The sequence below is a fragment of the Schistocerca serialis genome, chromosome 1, assembly GCF_023864345.2.
Source record: "Schistocerca serialis cubense isolate TAMUIC-IGC-003099 chromosome 1, iqSchSeri2.2, whole genome shotgun sequence".
Lineage (NCBI taxonomy): Eukaryota > Metazoa > Arthropoda > Insecta > Orthoptera > Acrididae > Schistocerca > Schistocerca serialis.
In genome coordinates this window covers 886,140,004-886,162,409 of record NC_064638.1, presented here as the reverse complement: position 1 = coordinate 886,162,409, position 22,406 = coordinate 886,140,004, and the positions used below count along the sequence as shown (strand labels likewise).

Below are 22,406 nucleotides of genomic sequence, written 5' to 3'. Positions count from 1 at the left end.
GAGGGCCTATAACACGCCGGATATTACTTCTGTTTTTCTCGATGACTTTCTGTCTATTACTACGAACTATGGCCTTTCTGACAGGAAATCACGAATCCAGTCGCACAACTGAGGCGATATTCCACAGGCACCCAGTTTGGTTAGAAGACGCTTGTGAGGAACGGTGTCGAATACCTTCTGGAAATCTAAAAATATGGAATCAATTTGACATACTCTGTCGATAGCACTTATTACTTCATGAGCATAAAGAGCTAGTTGTGTTTCACAAGAACGATATTTTCTGAAACCGTGCTGACTATGCGTCAATAAATCGTTTCCTTCGAGGTACTTCATAATGATCGAATACAGTATATGTTCCAAAACCCTACTGCAAATCGACGTTAGAGATATAGGCCTGTAATTCAGTGGATTACTCCTATTTCCCTTTTTGGGTATTGATGTGATATGAGCAATTCTCCAGTCTGTAGGTACGGATCTTTTCATGAGCGAGCAGAAGAATGTTGAAAATTAGGTAGACAAATAAGGAAAGGAGTAAAAAGGTTCTGTGCAGAATCGGAGACGAAAGGAATACGTGGAAAACACTGACAAGAAGAAGGGACAGCATGATTGGACACCTGTTAAGACATCAGGGAATAATTTCCATTGTACTAGAGGGAGCTTTGGAAGGTAAAAACTGTAGAGGAAGACCGATATTGGAATACATTCAGCAAATAGTTGAGGCCGTAGGTTACAAGGGCTGATGAGGTTGGCACTGGAGAGGAATTCATGGCGGCCTTCATAAAACCGGTCAGAAGATTGATGACTCAAAAAAGATTGATAATATAGTATCTTGCTACCAATATTTCCAATGCTGAGCTTTTCTAACCACTGCAGATGGTTAATGAAATTGCGGCCACAAAGCCAAACAGACAGAGTGTCACTGCCGCTGCACAGTAAGCGTTTTCTCAGCTAGAGTGCTACAATGCTGCATCTTAAGTAGCCGCTTCCGTAGGCGGCGGCCAAGCGCTGTGATCGAGGTCACCAGGTGCGCTAGCGAGCAGACGCAGTTCATTCTCTGTCCGGCTAAGACTGGTGAGTGGGAGCAGAACCCATTTGGTGGTGATCCACACAGAAACTAAAGACACTAACTTATGGAACATTCGTTTTCTAGACGAGTAGGACCTGTGCTAGAGAGCGTATCCTTCGTTCTTCCCGAGAGCCGTTGATCCTCCTTAACTCAAGTCGTCCTTTGAACAAGAAAAAAAAAAAAAAGTATGCCAGTACTTGAAATATTCAGTTTCACTACGACATTACATCAATAACGACTTCAAAGGGAAATGTCAAATGGTCAAGGAAAAGTCGATGTGTTTCTTGAAGGGAGATTAAAAATAAGAGAGTTTCAGTCGACAAATTATTACGCTTATTTCTTTACCCTTTATCATTCCTTATTCAGTGTATGAAAAGATGAAAACCTGGTTTGGAACAAGACTCCTTTACCACGTTTTATCTGAGTATCTGTTTGTAGGGAATCAGTGATTACACATCACAAGTGTCTCAAAAATACACTTGTAATCAGAGACACGAATATGTAAATGATATTATAAAAAGTCTAGAATTAATTTAGATGGTAAAATGGTGAAAAATGCAATACACTACTGGCCATTAAAATTGCTACACCAAGAAGAAATGCAGATGATACACGGGTATTCATTGGACAAAGATATTATACAAGAACTGACATGTGATTACATTTTCACGCAATTTGGGTGCATAGATGCTGCGAAATGAGTACCCAGAACAACCACCTCTGGCCGTAATAACGACCTTGATACGCCTGGGCATTGAGTCAAACAGAGCTTGGATGGCGGGTAGAGCCACGGGTCGTAACACATCTGAAATGTAACGTCGACAGTTCAAAGTGCCGTAAGTGCGAACAAGAGGTGACCGAGAAGTGTAACCAATGGCACCCCATACCATCACGCCGGGTGATACGCCAGTATGGCGATGACGAATACACACTTCCAATGTGCGTTCACTGCGATGTCGCCAGACACGGATGCGACCATCATGATGCTGTAAACAGAACCTGGATTCATCCGAAAAAAATGACGTTTTGCCATTCGTGCACCCAGGTTCGTCGTTGAGTACAGGGGCTCCTGTCTGTGATGCAGCGTCAAGGGAAACCGCATCAATGGTCTCCGAGCTGATAGTCCATGCTGCTGCAAACGCCGTCGAACTGTTCATGCAGATGGTTGTTGTCTGACAAACGTCCCCATCTGTTGACTCAGGAATCGAGACGTGGCTGCACGATCCGTTACAGCCATGCGGATAAGATGCCTGTCATCTCGACTGCTAGTGATACGAGGCCGTTGGGATCCAGCACGGCGTTCCGTATTACCCTCCTGAACCCACCGGTTCCATATTCTGCTAACAGTCATTGGATCTCGACCAACACGAGCAGCAATGTCGCGATACGATAAACCGCAGTCCCGATAGGCTACAATCCGACCTTTATCAAAATCGGAAACGTGATGATACGCATTTCTCCTCCTTACACGAGGCATCCAACAACGTTTCACCAGGCATCGCCGGTCAACTGCTGTTTGTGTATGAGAAATCGGTTGGAAACTTTCCTCATGTCAGCACGTTGTAGGTGTCGTCACCGGCGCCAATCTTGTGTGAATGCTCTGAATAGCTAATCATTTGCAAATCACAGCATCTGCTTCCTGTCGGTTAAATTTCGCGTCTGTAGCACGTCGTCTTCGTGGTTTAACAATTTTAATGGCCAGTAGTGTACTATAGACTGCATGTGGGGATATTACCCCACCAAAGTAAGAAAGAAAAAAAGAATGTTAACGACTCTACTTAAAATTTGAAAGTGACACCATAAATATTTCGTGGTCAATAGCTGCTTCAGAACATCAATAGAGTCAACACGTCAGTGAACCTACTACTACAAGACTGACCAGGGCTAGTTTTTAAACTGTCCTGTCTCTTTAATTTGGCCAGCTATCAAAAGACTGAATAATCACCTACTGCAGCGCGAACCGCTGAGAGACGTGCGGGAAGAGAGTGAGTGAGGTTCTGGAAGGAACCGACAGGGGTGTGGCGAACTGCGCTGGGTTTCCCGAATGAGGATCGATGGCGCGAAGAGCCCGATGGAGGTGGTCTTACAGATTCTCGATTGGGTGTTAATCTGGGGAGTTTGGTGGCCAGGAGAGTACGGTAAACTCGTCATTTTGCTCTTCGAACCAAGCACGAATTCTGCGAGCTGTGTGACACGTTGCGTTACTCTGCTGGTAGATGCCATCGAGCCGAGAAGAAACAAACTGCATGTAGGGACGTACATGGTTCATTGTGCCTTACAGAATGACAAGATCACCCAGGGAATTCCACGAAAACATTCTCCGTACCATAACGCTTCCTCGTTTTGCCTGGACTCTTCAGATGATTGTTGCAGGATGTTTGCTTTCAATATGTTTCACGCTGACGGAGCATGAAACGTGATTCATCTGCAAAGACCACCTGTCGGCACTCAGTGGACGTACAGTTGCGGTATCGGCATGCAGATTCTAGCCTTTGTCGCTGATGAACAGAAGTCAGCATGGGAGCATCAACCATATGCCTTTCGCGATGGTCCATACGCAGCAACGGTCGTTGAGGAGACATTGTTCGTAGTCCCTTGGTCCACGTGGACGGTCAGTTGCTCAACAGTTGCACCTTTATTTGCCCGTACGCATCTCCGCAACCGTCGTTTAGCCTGTCATCTATGCCCATGGTGCACCACAGTTGCATCGGTGCCAGTTTTGGACATCGCTATTTTGCCATGCAGAGTATACTTTAACCTTGGCGGTACACGAACAATTTACAAACTTTGCCGTTTAGGAAATGCTTCCACTGTTGACCCCAAAGGCAATGATCGTGCCCTTTTGGACGTCAGATAAAACCACACAGTTTCCGGATATTCTATACTTCCTTCGACGAACCGCTGGCCGGGGTGGCCGAGCGGTTCTACGCGATACAGTCTGGAACCGCGCGACCGCTACGATCGCAGGTTCGAATCCTGCCTCGGGCATGGATGTGTGTGTTGTCCTTAGGTTAGTTAGCTTTAAGTAGTTCTAAGTTCTAGGGGACTGATGACCTCAGAAGTTAAGTCCGATAGCGCTCAGAGCCTTCCACGAACCCCGGACACGCTACCCTCTGCCGTATGTGAATGGGTCTTGCACGGTGACGTCAGACATGGGCGGTGGTTACAATAATGTGAGTGGACCGTGTATTATTTTAATTCCTCACAGGATTGAGGGAGGATGGCAGCGGGTTCGCAGCACATAAAACCGCTATATAGTCAAATGTTTAACATTCTGAGAAAGTTTTATATATACAGTGTGAGTCACATAAGACGTAACACCCCTTTTATTTCCTGAACGTCCACAAATATCGAAATGCGGTTTTCGGCAAATGTAAGAGCGTCGAGGAGCACGTATGTTTTTGTTTGGTTAATGTTTTTAGCGCTGTTATCAATGGAGATACTGAAGTAAGCACGTTTTTTTTTTTTTTTTTTTTTTTTTTTTTTTTTTTAACAGGATCATATACTTTTCATAACTGCATTCGATACCTCTTGAAAAGACAATTGCAGTGATATAGCGTTTGTGAATGCTGACACTGTAACCTGTCGTACAAAATTCGAGAAATGTCCTAGAGTGTGAGAGCCCCCATTTGCGGTGCAAACATGACCAAGCACGCGTCTCGGACGAGGCTGCGTAGTTGTAAACCGTAGAGCAGGCCTGCGCCACGAGAATAAAGCTTTATCTCCCCTTGAGTAACTCACGACCTAGATGCAGGTTCACCTACGAATGATGTATATGGAAATATGACATGGGCTATAATCTAGCGTATCACAAAGGGCTTAGGAAAACTACTACACATTTGTGTATCGTCCCAGATTTACGTGAGCTGAAACAAAGAAATCAACTGCACATCCTTCAAAAATGAAGAGGCTATACGCTGGAAAAAGTATTATTGTGTTAAATATCTAAATTTTAGAAGCAAGATTTGCTCTCTCTTTTCCTACACGTGGCTGTGTGCTCCTAAGAGGTAAAATACATGCTGTCGGACATCTGTCTCTACCTACACTGTTCTAAAATATATCACGTGGGATACATTCGCTGTTCTAAACATTTTATTCAAAATGCTTTGGTGACCACCAGTACACCGCAAAGAAAATATTCTTCTTAACGAAACGTCGTTTCATGCTGAACGTTAAGTTCGTAATGACAGTGTTTCAAGCTACCTGCAATACGCGCTGTCGACTTACTTGACATTGCAGTGCAAATTCGTACACACGTAAATGAAGTAAACAATTTACTAATAATGTTTTGTTAACCACCCACATCAAGTAACATAAACTTCGTCTTAAAAAAAGAAAACTTTATCCTTTATTTAAGTACGTGTTCAAACTGTTGACCGTGGACTGAAAGGCACATTTGCAATCGCCGTTCGAAAGAATGATGAACAGATGTAATTACTGTGGATGATAGGCTAGAGCATGCACTGGCGATTCGACGACACGTATCGCCGGGCGTAAGCGCGGCTTCATCTTAGACTGCATCTTTGAGTGCTGCCCAAAGAAAGAATTTTAGAGGAGTCAAATCGTGGCACTTCGCAGGCCACTTGACAAAAGAATTTCCTCCTATCTATCGTCCAGGTAAGTTCTCATTCAGTATTTGCATTGCCAGATCGGGAGAGTGAGCTGGACTAGTGTAGTGTTTCATTCACATACACTATCGAATATCCAGTGATACCTCTTGTAGAAGAACCGGCAGAATGTTCGTCAGTAAGTGTGCGTACGAATGTCCATTTAGAACACCTGAGATGAAATAATGCGACACAGTGTAATTTCCTAAGATGCCGGATCATACGTTTACGCTCCGCGCCCGTTGATGTTACACATGCTGAGCCAGTGTGGAGTTTCGGCTCCCCAGAAGTGCTTGTTGCGTGAATATATGGTTCAAATGGATCTAAGCACTATGGGAGTTAACCTCTGTGGTCATCAGTCCCCTAGACTTGGAACTACTTAAACCTAACTAATCTAAGGACATCACACACATCCATGTCCGAGGCAGGATTCGAACCTGCGACCGTAGCAGCAGTGCGGTTCCGGAGTGAAGCGCCTAGAACCGCTGGGCCACAGAGGCCGGCTTTACGTAAATTTACATTAGCGTGGTTACTAAACGTTGCTTCATCGGTAAAGAGCACGCGTTGGAAAAATGTAACGTCCTCTCTCAGTTGCTGAAGAGCAAACCGACAAAATTCTGTACGACGCTCGAAATAACAGTCGCCGAGTGCCTGATGTAGTGACCGAGCGAGGTGGCGCAGTGGTTAGCACACTGGACTCGCATTCGGGAGGACGACGATTCAATCCCGTCTCCGGCCAACCTGATTTAGGTTTTCCGTGATTTCCCTAAATCGCTTCAGGCAAATGCCGGGATGGTTCCTTTGAAAGGGCACGGCCGATTTCCTTCCCCATCCTTCCCTAACCCGAGCTTGCGCTCCGTCTCTAATGACCTCGTTGTCGACGGGACGTTAAACACTAATCTCCTCCTCCTCCTCCTCCTCCTGATGTAGTGACGGATGATAGGTATGGGAACTCTGTCGCTGCAGGATACGAATCACACTCGTCTGGCTGATTACACATTCCTTAGCAACGTATCTCGTACCACTGTGCGGATTCATTAGCATCGTAGCTAGAACGGCTACATCGTGTTCCCTGTCAGTTGCAGTGTTATTTCTTGACCTCTTTCTGCATTTCAAGCAGCCTGTCCGCACTGGCGTCATAATACTCGTAATTCGTGCAATTTCGCTGCGCGTCGGACATACCACTGTGCTATTTTTAAGGCATTTCTTTTACATTCACCATATGAAAGCGGTATATCCAGCTTCTCATTGGTATATATATCTGCACGCAAGGAATGTTGGAGTAGAAATAAGCGACCTGCAGGGCAGACAAGTGAACAGGAAAATGTGTTGACATTCTGATAAAAGTGTCGCACGAGAGCTCTGCTTGGCGGTGTTTGCACCGCTAGTGCCGATTCCAGTCACCGTGCTCTCAAATCCTAGGACAGTTCTCGAATTTTTTACGACATGTTTCAACGTCAACAGTAACGCACACTATATCAGTGTAATCGTCCTCTCAAGGGTTATCGAATGTACTCATAAAAAGTACACAGTTCCATTTAAAGAAACGTAGTTGCTTCAATAGCTGTTCATAACAGTGTTAACCCTTTCGTGAGCAGTGGGAAACATGCTTCCCACTACAATGAACTCGCTCCTAGTCCCGTGGGATTCACAGTTCCCACCTCTGTAGGGTGCTACCACCTAGTGAACGGTATAGGGCACTACTACCAATCGGAAGTTCCCGCCGTTTTTGCTGTACCTTCGCGCAGAGGCATTGCATAGCTGAGTGTTGCTCTGTAGAGCAGCCTATCAGTGCTGTCTGTGTGACATTTTGTGATTTTTTCCTCAAAGCTATAGTATAAGGTAAATACTTTTTTGATTTACCCAAATTTACGAAGGAAAACGTAAAATTGGATCGAGTAGAATACCAGTTTGAAACAAAAGGAGCCATTTCTGCAGTAAAATGGATGGATAACCGTCCAGTCACTTTCCTGTCCTGTCCCATGAGAAACAGCCACAGTGAAAAGGAAAACAAGGATGGTACTAGTACAGAGATTTCTTGTCCTGATGTCGTGGCAGAATACAACAAAATAATGGGTGGTGTCGATAAGTTTGACCAATTACGAGAAAGGTATGCTATTGGCAGACGTTCTGTAAAATGGTGGCACAGAATATTTTATTTCCTGGTCGACGTTGCTGCAGTGAACAGTTTTATCCTGTGGAAAATAAGTAAAAGAGAAAGTGGACAGCTTGATCAGCTCACATACAGGATCCATCTAGCCAGACAATTGATCGCTGGGTTCTCATCCCAAAAAAGGCGTGGACAAAAACCCGTCTTTCTGGCAAAAAGGGGTAAAGTACCTGAAGATTCTCATCATGCGGCTGCAGGGGAGCACCAACCCATTTTAGGAGAAACCTACTGGACGTGCCGTCATTGTAGTACCAAAGCTGCGGAAAAGAGCACTCGCTGTGTTTGTACATATTGTCAATTACCACTTTGCATATACCCATGTTTCAGAAAATTTCATGGCAAGTAATTGTGAACAATCATTGTAACAAGAGAAGTAAATTTATCAAATAAATTTGACATATATTGAAAAAGTTGTTTTTGTCATTTAACTCTAAGGAAGGTCAGTGGGCAGAATACTTCTCAGCTTGTTGTGTGACCTCACTTTCACAGTTGGAGCAAATTTGATATTCTGTATGATAAATATACCTACTACTATCCGTTCTCCATTCATTAAAAAACACTGCTCAATAATTTTGCCCACGAAAGGATTAAAAACATTAGGAGAACAAAAAAATACGTGACCCCCGACGTTCTAACATTTGCCGAAAGCCGCGTTTCGGTATGTGTGACCGTTCACGAAATAAAAGGGTGTTACATCTTACGTGACTCACAGGTGAAAATAAATTGAGTTTTTAAAAACTTTTGTGAACTTTTTGTTTTAAAACTTTTTAGATGCTTTTGCACAACAGTTAAATAATTGAATTACGGTAAAAAGTGTGTGAAATCATCCTGAAAAACTGCCTACCCCACACACAGAAATACGAGAAGCATATATTTTGGCGGATCTGAAACTTATAATAAAATAGGAAAAAGCAATGGAAAGAATTAAAATAGGATAGCGGATACCTGTGGCTGGCTCATCATTGAAACAAAAAGGATTACCAGCCACTCTGCAACTCATTTAAAGCTTAGGCTGGAGTCCAAACATTACGAAACATTTATAAACCTTATCACACTCGTCCCATTATCAGCTAAAATAGAGAGCAGATATCCAACTACATTTGCTTCCGCCCTCTCATTCCAATATGAAACACACTCATTTAAAATGTACCGAACAATGATTGGTACTGATACGCAGTGGCTTCTTGTTGCAGCGGTCCACTCCATGTGTCAGGGAATACTACTGGAGCAATATGTCATAAGAATATTCAGATTTCATAAAATGTCAACGGTGTTCAAATTAACAGAAATAAATTGTAGCCATAAGTACAAAACAATAACTCGCCATAACGAGACAGATTAAGTACTTCTTTGAAAATACATTCCTGAATTCTAATGATTTCTTCATTCTACATGGTGTTATACGTGTATTGGACAATGAGGCAAATACCGACCAGTAATGTAGCAGACAGTAACAATGTTGTCACGTCTTCCTATGAAGCATTTGTGTAACGATTGGAATTCACGATATCCAGTGCTTTACAGCTCTACGCGATAGTTCGTTTATTTGGATAAAAGCATATGGGGCCCGAAGGTGGCAAAATGAATTGCCAAAACTGGCTGTTTTCAGAATAAAACAAAATATCTTAAAGCATACGGCTGTTGGTGAAGTTTATTGACACGGAAAAACAAAAATATTTGTTGTTACTGAACAACCTTCATGAAACTATAGTCTTTCTTAGCTCCTCTCTAAATTCTAGAATTAATCATTGACACGTTATCCATTCATTTCAACTCGACATTCTTGCTCAATATGACTATCATACTGTGTCTAATATCTATCTGACGTGCAGAATCTAGTGCCAATATCTTTGCCAGCATACACTTACAGCATTAAGTTAACTGTTATAACCTATTGTACTGCCTGTTTCCACAACAGGCAGATAATGTCAGTTTCTCGTAACCTCATAACTACTCTTAAGTCATATACCTGCTGTGTAAATATTTCATTGTTGACACATATGGAAGACACAGTTCCACGGAATTAGCAGCAGTGTAGATGATGCTCGCTTTTTGCTTTCACAATTGTGTCACAAGGTTTATTTTTTCATTCAGCCCTTGGTGCATCGACACACTATTCCGCCTATGTTAATCACTATTTCCAGTGATGAAGCCCCAGAGTCGCCAGAGATATTATGTTTGCCAGCTACAAGAGGCGCAGTCTGTGGCCAGGCAGCTACCCACCTCTGAGGCAGTAGACCGCAAGAGGTCCACATGGAGCAGCTCCGCAACTGTCACCATCGCGATGAAGGACGGAAGATCACAGCAGGCGACCCATCTGTGTACTCGTCGTAAGTGATGTATATACTGCTCTAACCAACAGGCAGCCACAGAAATTTATCCAGAATGGGGCAGGATTCTAAAACTGATATACCGTGTAGGCGAGTTTGAAGGTACGTTATGCCACAATAGCTAAATTTTGCAGATGGTATCACATATCCTTATCACCCCACAGGCGTCAAAGTTGGCAACTGTCTACTAGACGTTGTCAAAATACGCTTCCCCATGGTATCATGCAGTAGTCTATCAATTTTATCCCAGTCACCGCTGCACAGTTTATTACTGATCGTAATATGGAGAGACATTAACTTACAGTTTGTGCTTGCCATGTCCCGTCGGGTCTGCTGAATGCGCTCTCGTAGTAAGGCCTCCTCAGTCCGTTTGAAAATGCGTTGTGCCTTCCCCGAATAGAACAGTCGCTTTATCTTCAGAAACTTCGGTATAACGCCGACGGCTCTGCAACGAGACAGGAATGTGAGGGAACACAAAAGCTGCACCCTCTTCTTCTGGAGTCCTTCCAGGCGTCGCACTTCTCTTGACATCTCCTCCCCGTAGAGGCGTCTGATACTAAAATGCAGACTTTCACGGCCGGAAATATCATGTCCATTATAATTATCCGGGCTGTTATGCCGTGGTCGGTTGACGAATTCTGTGTCGATTCCCAACGTTTCGTCTCCGACTGCGGGAGACATCTTCAAGGGGGTCCGTAGCTCAATGGGAGGTCCAACACACCCACTGGCCCGCTACTGACTGCCGCTAAATTCCGTGTCCGCGCGCTTCCACGCCGCGGCGTGACGTCACGTGTTTTGAAAACGTCAGTGCAATTGGCCGCTGTCCGTCGCCGTCGATCGCCGTCGCCATCACCCAGTAGTGGGCGGGTGGTACACATCTTCTTTAACACCGGCATCCATATGCCGTTTAATTTCACACCCTCCCCCTTACGGTTGAAATTATTAGGGTGTTTAGCGATTTCGATTGCCTCCCTGTAGAGCCTTTCGTAATATCCGCTGTGGCCGCTAGTACTTGCGTCTCCTCGAAACGAATATTGTGGTTCCCTGGCTGGAAAGCATGCTCCGCAACAGCTGATCGTTCCGTTTCTCCTCTTCTGCAATTTCCCTTATGCTCTTCCAAACGTTTAGAAACAGTTCTTTTAGTGGTGCCCACGGAAGAAATTATAGCCAGTGTAGAAGCAGGAATTCGCAGTGTGGATTCTGTAACAGCTGAAGAAATCCGTATAGAAACAGTAAGAATATTAGCCAATGCGAAACCGCCGAAAAGTAATATAACTGTGGGTGAGAGAAGAGCTTTAAAACTCCTGAATGACGACGATAGTATTTTGATTCTCCCAGCTGACAAAGGAAGCGCAACGGTGGTTATGGATGTGGCCGACTATCGGATTAAAATTACTGATCTGCTGGATCCGCAAGCATATAGGAAGCTGAATAAGGACCCCACTAACAGCGTTCTCAGAACTGTGTCGCGGTTAATAAAAAAGTCCTCCATTGAAGAGAGTGTACAGAAAGGTCTCTGCAATTCGGTTGCGCTACCACCGAGGCTTTATGGATTGCCCAAAATTCATAAAGAAAATGTGCCGTTAAGACCGATACTAAGTGCCATTGGTTCGCCAACCTACTCGTTAGCCAAGTTTTTGACTACGCTGCTAAAACCACATGTGGGCCGTTCGAACTCTTATATAAAGAATTCGACACATTTCATCAGCAGATTGAATGGCATAGTGGTCCAGCCGGAGGACATATTGGTCAGCTTCGATGTGGTATCGCTGTTTACCATGGTTCCACTTAATGATGTATTGGAACAGCTGGATCGAATGTTTCCTGCCGATATTTCAGAACTGTTTAAGTGTTGTTTGACGACCACATACTTCAAGTGGAATGAACAGTTTTATGAGCAAACGGATGGCGTGGCTATGGGAAGCCCCATAAGTCCCGTAATTGCAAACTTCTTTACGGAGAAATTCGAAGAACAGGCTTTAGGTACTGCCAGCAAATAAACCAAATGTATGGTTCCGATACGTGGATGACACGTTTGTGCTGTGGAGACATGGTAGGGAGGAACTAAGTCGGTTCCACGACCATCTGAACAGTATAAACTCGAGAATTCAGTTTACAATGGAGGAGGAGGTAGACGGCAAGTTACATTTCCTCGATGTGCTTGTTTTTAGAAACGAAAATGGTAGTTTGGGCCACTCAGTATACCGCAAACTCACGCACACGGACCGTTATTTGCACCGGGATTCGAACCACCACCCACAACAGAAGCGGGGTGTTATCAAGACGTTAGCGGACAGAGCTAGAAATATTTGTGAACCTGAGTTGCTCGACGCTGAGATGGAACATCTCCACAATGCACTAATGAAGAACAGATATTCGTCCGCCGAAATAAAACGTGCGTTGAGGCACCCACGCAGAAATCATACTGACGTACAGGCTACTGCAAAATCTAAGGTTTTCCTGCCGTTTGTTAAAAATGTAACGGAAAGAATAGGGAGGATCTTGACGAAGCGGAATATTACCGTAATTTACAAGCCCACGAGGAAGATACGGAATACCTTAAGCCTGCCAAGGACGCTCGCAAACCACTGGAAAAAGCTGGAGTGTATAGGATCCCATGCAGCTGTGGTGATGTTTATGTGGGTACCACTAAAAGAACTGTTTCTAAACGTTTGGAAGAGCATAAGGGAAATTGCAGAAGAGGAGAAACGGAACGATCAGCTGTTGCGGAGCATGCTTCCCAGCCAGGGAACCACAATATTCGTTTCGAGGAGACGCAAGTACTAGCGGCCACAAGCGGATATTACGAAAGGCTCTACAGGGAGGCAATCGAAATCGCTAAACACCCTAATAATTTCAACCGTAAGGGGGAGGGTGTAAAATTAAGCGGCATATGGATGCCGGTGTTAAAGAAGATGTGTACCACCCGCCCACTACTGGGTGATGGCAACGGCGATCGACGGCGACGGACAGCGGCCAATTGCACTGACGTTTTCAAAACACGTGACGTCACGCCGCGGCGTGGGAGCGCGCGGACACGGAATTTAGCGGCAGTCAGTAGCGAGCCAGTAGGTGTGTTGGACCTTCCATTGAGCTACGGACCCCCTTGAAGATGTCTCCCGCAGTCGGAGACGAAACGTTGGGAATCGACACAGAATTCGTCAACCGACCACGGCATAACAGCCCGGATAATTATAATGGACATGATATTTCCGGCCGTGAAAGTCTACATTTTAGTAAACGAATAGTGACAATCACCGCAACCATCCTAAAAATTATCGTAAAGTGACATAAAAGAATTGTTTTCAGCGCAACTCACTCAGCTTGTCAACGATTTCGGGATCGAACGACAAGCTCAAAACCCAATTTTAACCATCGGGCCGAAATGCAGCGAATGAGGAGCAAGCTACAGTTCGCAGTTGTGTGTCGCCCATTATAGTCAGAGATCGCCTCCGTCACAGACAAAGATGTCAGCCTTGCTTTCGGGTTTATGCTCACATGCAAACGCATACCGGATATAGTTATTCGTGAAATACTACCACTTAGTTTCTTGGATCACTCTGCCTACCATTTCCTGTGGTGTCATACGAGTGAATCCACTTACAGAGCGGGAAGTATGTGACGTCTAAACATAATCTACTTCACAGACGGGAGCACCAATACGCGCTGGTTTCACTTCGGGACAAATGCGTCTTCTCCTTCCAGCAGAACTGACTGGCTACTCAATTGCACCAATTCGAAAAATCACTCATTTTTAAGGCTTTATATTTGGAATGAAGACACAATCGAGACAATTCACCCAACACTATTGTTTTATAGCACTCCAGATCATCTACGACAGAACCTATCACTAAACGGACAAAATGAGTCTAATATTCTCTATCTTACTAGTATAGCCACTAATGATTACAGAATAAGATAGCGAGATACAGCATTAGAATTTAATGAAACTACTGTCATATATCACTTAAACTCATATGCTTGGAGGAGTCGGAGGGCTAAGTCCATGACACACAAAAGGCAATTAAATAATACACAGTCTAGCATTATCAAAAGCTTTACTCCGTCGCAGTTACTCCTGCTAAACATATACCGACACGTAGTGCTCGATTGTATCAGCATGTCTTCAAGATGAGGACGTAATCGACCGATGTTCTCAATCCTTTAAAGCAGAAGAATCTTAACAGCAGGCTCCAGCCATTACGTCCTCTCTAACAGGAGCTACCACAAGTTCTTATAAGCGGTTGTGCAAACTGAGACTATAATTCTTGAAAATTTTAACGAACTCATAAGTTGCATACTATTAATGGAGATCTTGACAGAGGGAGTTATCATCCGTATGTACAAGAACATCCAATAGCGAACGATCTATCACGAACGTAAATATCTGTTTCATACTATGCATCCGAGCACTTAATGCACGACTATGTATGGTCACTTCCCTAATGCTGGAAGGCAATTATTCTAGTTTGGTGCAGAATGGATCCATGATGTTGCACTATGCGGAGACAATGTATGGATGGTGTGGCATTTGAACGTTATTTGCTCTTTACATTCTTAGACTTTCAACGTTTCTAATGTCACATCAGCCGGCCGAAGTGGCCGTGCGGTTAAAGGCGCTGCAGTCTGGAACCGCAAGACCGCTACGGTCGCAGGTTCGAATCCTGCCTCGGGCATGGATGTTTGTGATGTCCTTAGGTTAGTTAGGTTTAACTAGTTCTAAGTTCTAGGGGACTAATGACCTCAGCGGTTGAGTCCCATAGTGCTCAGAGCCATTTGAACCATCTAATGTCACATCGAGTACACGAAGATGATAAGTATCGGAGCATATTTCATTATCTGTGTATGAGAGTCAGTTAAATTTTCGTTAGGTGCAGGTACAGAGTGGTATACACTGAGGAGCCAAAGGCATGGGATATCTCCTAATGTCGTATCAGGCGATCTTGACGAAGTGCAGCATTTCGGCGTTGCATGGACTCAACAAATCGAAGAAAGTCCCCTGCGGAAATATTTAGCCATGCTACCTCTAAAGTCGCCCACAACTGCGATAGTTTCTGCGATGCAGGATCTTGTGCACCGACTGACCTCTCGATTATGTCCAATTAATTTTAGATGGCGTTCATTTGGAGCGATCTGGGTGGCCAAATCATTTACTCGAACTGTCCAGAAAGTTTTTCGAACTAATCGCGAAAAGTTGTAGCCCGGTGACATGGCGCATTCTCATCCATAAAAGTTCCATCGTTGTTAGAAGTCCTTGAATCGCTTCAAATGGTATCCAAGTAGCCAAACATAAACATTTCCAGTCAATGATCGGTTGAGTTGGACCAGACGACACAGTCCATTCTATGTAAACACAGTCCATACTACAGCTGGCACAGTGCCTTGTTGGCAATTTTGGTCTATGGCTTCGGGCCGCACTCGAACCTTACTTGGCTTTACCAACTGATATCGGTACTCATCTGACCTGGCCACGGTGTTCCAGTCGTCTAGGTTCCAACCGACATTGTCACGAGCCCAGGAGAGGCGCTGCAGGCAATGTCTTGTTAGGAAACCAGTTTTCTTTTATGAACCTATTTTATAAATGTTATGATTCTCTGTCTCTTTGAACTGAGAGAGTCAAGATTTTACAATCTTTTTTCGATTTGCCGGACGAGGTGGCCGAGCGGTTCTAGGCGCTAAAGTCTGGAACCGCGCTACCGCTACGGTCGCAGGTTCGAATCCCGCCTCGGGCAGGTTAGTTAGGTTTAAGTAGTTCTAAGTTCTAGGGGACTGATGACCTCAGAAGCTAAGTACCATAGTGCTCGGAGCCATTTGAACCTTTTTTTTCGATTTCTACGTTTATTGCAGGGAATAATGGGAATAAAAAACCGAAAATCATTTATTTCAGAAACCGATTATTCTGAGCAGTTTTAACAATTGGGTTAAACTGGCGTAAAAACCAATCCAGTGTAGTCGAAAACCAACCCTACTTTCATGTGGAAGGATTTTCCTGAGGAACCGTTGATTGCAGTAGGAGACACTGGGTAGCCGTGAACCGATGACTTCTAACGAGAGAGTCGACGACTGTCGAGTAGTGAACACCTCGGCCTGCCCAACACTGGCGCGGAGCCGCCTTGCCGGCGACCAGCTCTACGTCTGTCTCGTTGCAGAGCGCGGGTCGTGCCCTCGTGGTGAGTCATCCCTGGGCGCTCCCAGCCGCAACACGGGCACACAGCATGGCATGGGATGGCGTGGCGTGGCATGCTAGCGGAAGCTGCCAAGTGGGTCGCCGCTGCCGCATTTTGGCCGCGGGCACCCCCTGCTAGCTGGCCACGCTCGCAGCGGCTGAGTCTTGATGTGAAGTAAAGCTGAGCGGCTCTGTTGTTTATTGTTGAAAAGATGCTTTCAGATGAGATCTCAAAAAAGGTCCTTAGGGAATTTCTGAGGAACAACCAGTAACAATCATACCGACTTAGACTCTGTGCACCTTTCCTGTTCCGCCGGGCCTAGGGGTCCTATTCTGTATCGTTCATACCAATCGGTGTAGTAGGTTAGGCTCGGTAGTGACGTCATTTTCGGTTCTTTATCGAAATGACCTATTCAGTAAGCTTCTGGGACTTGTTAACGAATGGTCGTCCTACCGATTTTACAACAATTGTACCGAGAGGTTTTGTATTTCGGTCTGGCCCTGTCGATCGGTGAGCTCTGGTTTATGTACACCTATAATTTATTATTTTAAACATATTTAGCGGTTTTAGCTTTGGATTTAGTGATTGCGTTACTAAAGAATCACCAGAGGACGCATCCAGTTGGAAAGTAAGTTCACAATAGACTATTTTCCTGTGTTAGAAATATGGTTAGGTTGTTACTGTGAATGACTACATCCAAAAAGAAAACTTTTTCGGTCAATATTCTCTCAAAATACGTGTTATTTTAATGCAAATAAGAGTTTAAAGATCATTAAATAGCAAGATATCGGCTCTACTTACGTATATTACATTAGTGTGAACTGACGTTACTAGTGACTTTTTGTACTTTTTCCCACAAATGGTTTAGTTAGTAATTATCGAAACGTTTCTACAACTTTCAAGTAACAATGGAAAGCAATTATGTGAATCCTGATACTAGAACTCTTCCAAACTATTACGCATTTCTGACTTACGCAGCATCGTTTGGCAATGAGGTCAGCCTGCGTTCCTACACACTAGTACAAGAATTCAGCCGCGTGTAGTTGTTTAGGGTAGCCAAGTGGTTAGTGCACGGGATTGCTACATGTAAGGACATAGGTTCAGGCACAGATGGGTGCAAAACTTTTTTTTCCTCATCATATATGCAACACGTTCTGAGACATTGTTATTCTTGTAAGTTAAGATTTTTCTACAATATTACTTACATGTAAGAGCGCACTTCCTCAGTAATGATTTCGTGATTTCTGTGTGTTTAAAATACGAAATTATGGAGATGAAATTGCTGTGAGTGAAACAACTGACAGTGACCTTTATATTTTTTCCTGTCAGAAATAATTCACCATTTTTTCCGAATATGTAGTGATTTCCGACTATGCGGTTAGACAGGAATCTAAGAGCACAACTTAAATTAGTAGGAATGTAACTAGCAGCAGTCATCTTCATAACCTTGCTTGTCACAAGTATTTACCTGCGATCGAATCCTCGACAACAGTAGACAGAGATGAAAGATCTCTGCCATAATATTTTTAGTTTGTAGCACCATATACGAAACATTTTCATTCATGAGATGCATGTTATAAACTTCGACGAACTGCAGGAGTTCTCGAAAACGCGTTTTTTCAATTTTATTTTTAATACGGAAATCGTTGACGTATCATATAGGGAAATGGGCTACTTAACCATTTGGATCTCTAAGAGCGGGTTATAACCACATTCTGTTTATCTTCTTATTCTTTTAGCACAGGCTATAAATACTGGCCAAAACTGTTCAATAATAAGTGCCTCTCCATACCCAGGGTTGCTGTTTTTGTTTCAAATAAAATACCCATAAACGACAATCACAATAGCAATCCTAAACACTCTTTCAGTGTCACTGAACTGTGAACCTACTAACCTCATTTTCGTACGACATTTCCGCTTGTATTTTAGCAACACTTCGTACTGCGAAAACGCAAGTTCGGTACTGCGAAGAATAGCGCGCCTGTGTCGTCTGCTGGCCGCTTTGTGTTCGTGGCGCTGTGCGCGCTGCAGTGCGCATGCGCGGATGTGCGGCCGCTTGCTTTTGATTAGCTTGCGCGACGCGAACCGACAACAGCGCTTCGGTTCTCTAGACCCGAACGGTATCGCTGCCGAAATGCATACTGAATAAAGGTGGGACTCTAATTCGAGTACTAGACTGTTCGGTGCTCTTGAGTACCGAAACGATCGGCGCAATGGCGGAATGATACAGAATAGGGCCCCTGGACTTGGCCAGCTGCTTCACAGCTGGGATCCGCCTTGCTTTGGATTAGGGGGAGGGTGTGCATCACCACCGAATAAGGCACACACCAACCGAGACACTAGATATAAGAAATAGGTTAGTATGTAGAAAGATGGGATAACGCTTCTTAGTACAGACTGCAGCGATACGAAGTTATTGGCCAGCCCAGTGCCAGGGGCACGGGCACTGGGATCAGCTCGGTGGGCAAGGACAACAACAATTAGGTTTATAGATCACTGGCACACCTGTAACGCTGCAGGTAGCATAGGCTAGTAGGATAAAGGAGATGTATTTTAATACTAACGTAATTTAGAGAAAGATATGTAATAATAACGAAAATTCAGACATAAGTAAAAACTAAAAACTAGAAGACTAGAGATCCCTGCAGTGGTAGAGGAATTAAGTACTTACCTGTAGTGTAGAAATAACAGCTGCAAAAAATGTAAAGTATGAAATTAGGACCCACTAATACATTTAGGTAGTGGGTTAACATGTATAAATACAATAATTGAATAAAGAAATTTAAAAAAAGGAGAAGCTGGTAGTATAATCTTGTTGAGAATAGGTATCAGAAGACTCCAACGTCGGGCTTAAAATACAGTGTGGCGTTTTAGTGCAAAAAACACTCGCCACACAGCGCATGAGATATGGGTCTTAGTATCCACTGCTGAAGTTGCGATGCGCTCCATTCCCACGGAAATCTACCTACTGAAGGGACTAAGGATGTTGTTATGAACTTTACTCGTCTTACTTCCATTTGACTTCGTTACGATAGTCTACCCCCGCAATTCTACTATTCTTTATTTTTTATTAGCTGTTACCCGCAGCTGTGCTTGCGTATCAATAGTTTTCTTATGATGAGTGATGGTGAGTAAATAAGCTACTGTATGTACAATAACATCAGATGCCCTTACGTGTCTGCCCGTTCGGGTAGCATAGCTCGTGATGAGTGTTCTTTTCTGCCCCCTGACCCAACGCACAATGCGTCAGCATGCGCAGCGCCGCTGCATAGCAGTGCCTACAGACAGGCTTGGGCTGGATCACGCACCTATGCATCGTGCTACTGAAGTGGCTATACATTAAACATCGTATACATTATGTAACAAATGAGGCGGAAGTATGGATTAAAAACACCGAAGACTGTATAAGCATTATATTCATTGTAACTTTTGAAATTTTTCCCACCGTATTTCTTCTTTTAATAATTTTGGGTGTGCAGCCGGATCCCATTGACATTCTGCCACGATATTTCGTCCCAGAGGTGTCCGGTCATCTTCAGATGAGTAGCAACTACCAAAGAGCCCAGGGGCCCTATTCTGTATCGTTCATACCAATCAGTGTAGTACATTAGCATCGGTAGTGACGTCAGTTTCGGTTCTTTATCCGAAGTTACTATTCTGTAAGCTTCTGAAACCTCTTACCGATCGGTCCTCCTGACGATTTTTCGACCACTGTACTGAGAGGTTTTGGATATCAGTATGACCCTCTCGTTCGGTTTGGTCTGGTTTATTTACACCTATAATTTGTTATTTTAAACATATTGATCGGTTTTAGCTTCGGATTTAGTGATTTTGTTACTAAAGAATCATCAGGACGCATCTGGATAGAAAGTGAGTTCATAATAGACCATTTTTCTTTGTTAGAAATATGGTTTGTATTCTTGTTTATAACATCAAAAACAGTTTCGGTCAATATTCTCACAAAATACCTGTTATTTTTACCTAATTAAGAGTTTACAACATCATTAAGTTTCAAAAGGTAGGCTCTGGATATGTACATCACATGAGTGAGCTGAAATTGCTAGTGACTTCGCGTACTTTTTTCTGCAAATGGTTTACTTATTAATTACCGAACGCGTTTAAAACTTTTCAATAACAATTCAAAGGAATTTTGTGAAGCCTGATAGAGAAAACCTTCCTAAATTTCATGTATTTACAGATTATGCCCGCATCATTCGGCAACGAAGTCTGCCTACGTCTTTCTCGACTGGAATTATATGGAATAAGGACAAGACGCAACGACTTGTAGTGGCACAGTGGGTAAGGCAACGAACTGCCGTGTCAAAGGTCACAAGTTCGCACACTGCTGCCTATCAAATTGTTTTTTTTTTTCCTCTTCGTGTTTGTAAAACATTCTGAGACTTCGTTAAACGTCAGTGTACCCCTGCTGTCTGCATCCAGTGTAAGCCATGAAATAGTGCAAACGCTTTCAAATATCGGCTAGTCGTGTAACTGTGGCGGGACGTGGTGACCACCCCAGTATTCACCAAGTGGAATGTGGAAAACGGGCGTGAAACAGTTGACACTGACATTTACACTTTTTCTTGCCACAAATAATTCACCATTTTTTTCTGAAAACGTAGCGATTTCCAAGTGTGTGGTCAGACAGGAATCTAAGAGTACAACTTAAATTACTGCGAATGAAACTAGCAGCAATCGTCTTTATACTTTAGCTTGTCACAAGTATTTATTTGCTATCGAACCCTGAACAACAGTAGACAGATATGAAAGATTCCCACGACAATATTTTTAGACTATACCACCATATACGAAACATTTCGATTCATCAGGTGCATGTTATAAACTACAACGAACGTCTATAGCTGCACTCGCTACACGCTCTCGAAAAGGCGTTTTTCTAAATTTTGTATTTATGAACCAAATCATTGATGTATCATATAGGGAAGTAGGTTGCTTCATGACAGATCTTTAGGAGCGAGTTACAACCACATTCTATGCATGTCCTTATTCTTTGACACTCTCTTAAACATTTTTTCGGGTTCATGGGGTTGTGTCCCGTCTATGCAACTAATTGAAGGCAGTTCGTTTGTCGCCATATGCGTTTCGCTTCTTTTATTTGTGAATCATCTTCACAAATAAACAAACTGCCTTCAATTAGTTGCATAGACGGAAAGTACCTCCGTGAATTTTGAAGCAGCTAAGGAACGTCGGAAAACAGAAAAAAACTCTTTTTTTCCTTTATTGTATTTCAATGCCCCATATGGGGCGAGCTGGAAGCAGCATAGGCGCCACTCTTCGGCTGAGAAACAGTACATAACAGGGAGACAGTTAAAACAATATAAAGGAGGAAATATGGCGAAACAGACATATAAAGGGGAAACATAATGGAAGATAGCGTAAAAAGGGGGTGACTGTAAAAATGGGGTGATAAAAATTTAAAAACTGTACACAAAAGCCAAACACTGTGACAATTAAAAGAAACACAATGCTGGAGCATAAAAATTGCGATGGGTAGCGTAGCACAGAACAACCACTGACAGGAAAACTATGGGTAAATCCAGCCAGCACACAATTAAAATCACAGATCTTAACATCATGGGAGAATAGCACCAAACACAACACTGACATAGCACACCTACGACAATGAACAAACTGAGAGGATCTGCCAGGGGTACGGTGATGAGGGGAGTAGGGAGGGGGAGGGACAGTAATGGAGAGGGGGGAAGAGAATGGGGAGACGGTTGGGGGGCGCGCCGAAGTGGGCTGGGGAAGGATGGATGGGAAAAGGAAACAGCCAAGGACAGGATGCAGAGACAAGTGGGGGGAAGGAGGGGAGAGGAAAAGGAGGACCCTGGGCAGGGTGAGGAGAACAAGGCCAAGCTACAGTTGGTAGGAAGGGTAGATGTCATGGCAAAGTTCAACACCTGGGAGGGGGAGGTGCTGGAAATTACCCTAATGAAGGAGACGGAGGGTGTGGAAGTGGAGGTGGAGAGAGAGGGATACAGAGATAGAGGCGCGGCAACAGGTGACGGGTGGAAAGGAAGGAGGGCACCAGTGGGTGGGGGG

General features: G+C 43.8%; 1 protein-coding gene across 1 annotated transcript in view; it reads right to left on the bottom strand.

The window, feature by feature from the left end:
* Positions 1-18,274, bottom strand: part of LOC126458446 (uncharacterized) — a 272,653-nt gene extending 254,379 nt beyond the window's left edge. The window contains exons 1-2 of the mRNA XM_050095514.1: positions 18,235-18,274; positions 10,476-10,618 (exon numbers count right to left, since the gene is read on the bottom strand). Coding sequence (XP_049951471.1) covers positions 10,476-10,618; positions 18,235-18,239 — 148 coding nt within the window. The 5' untranslated portion in view covers positions 18,240-18,274. The remainder of the gene's footprint in view (positions 1-10,475; positions 10,619-18,234) is intronic.
* Between the last annotated feature and the right edge of the window lie 4,132 nt (positions 18,275-22,406).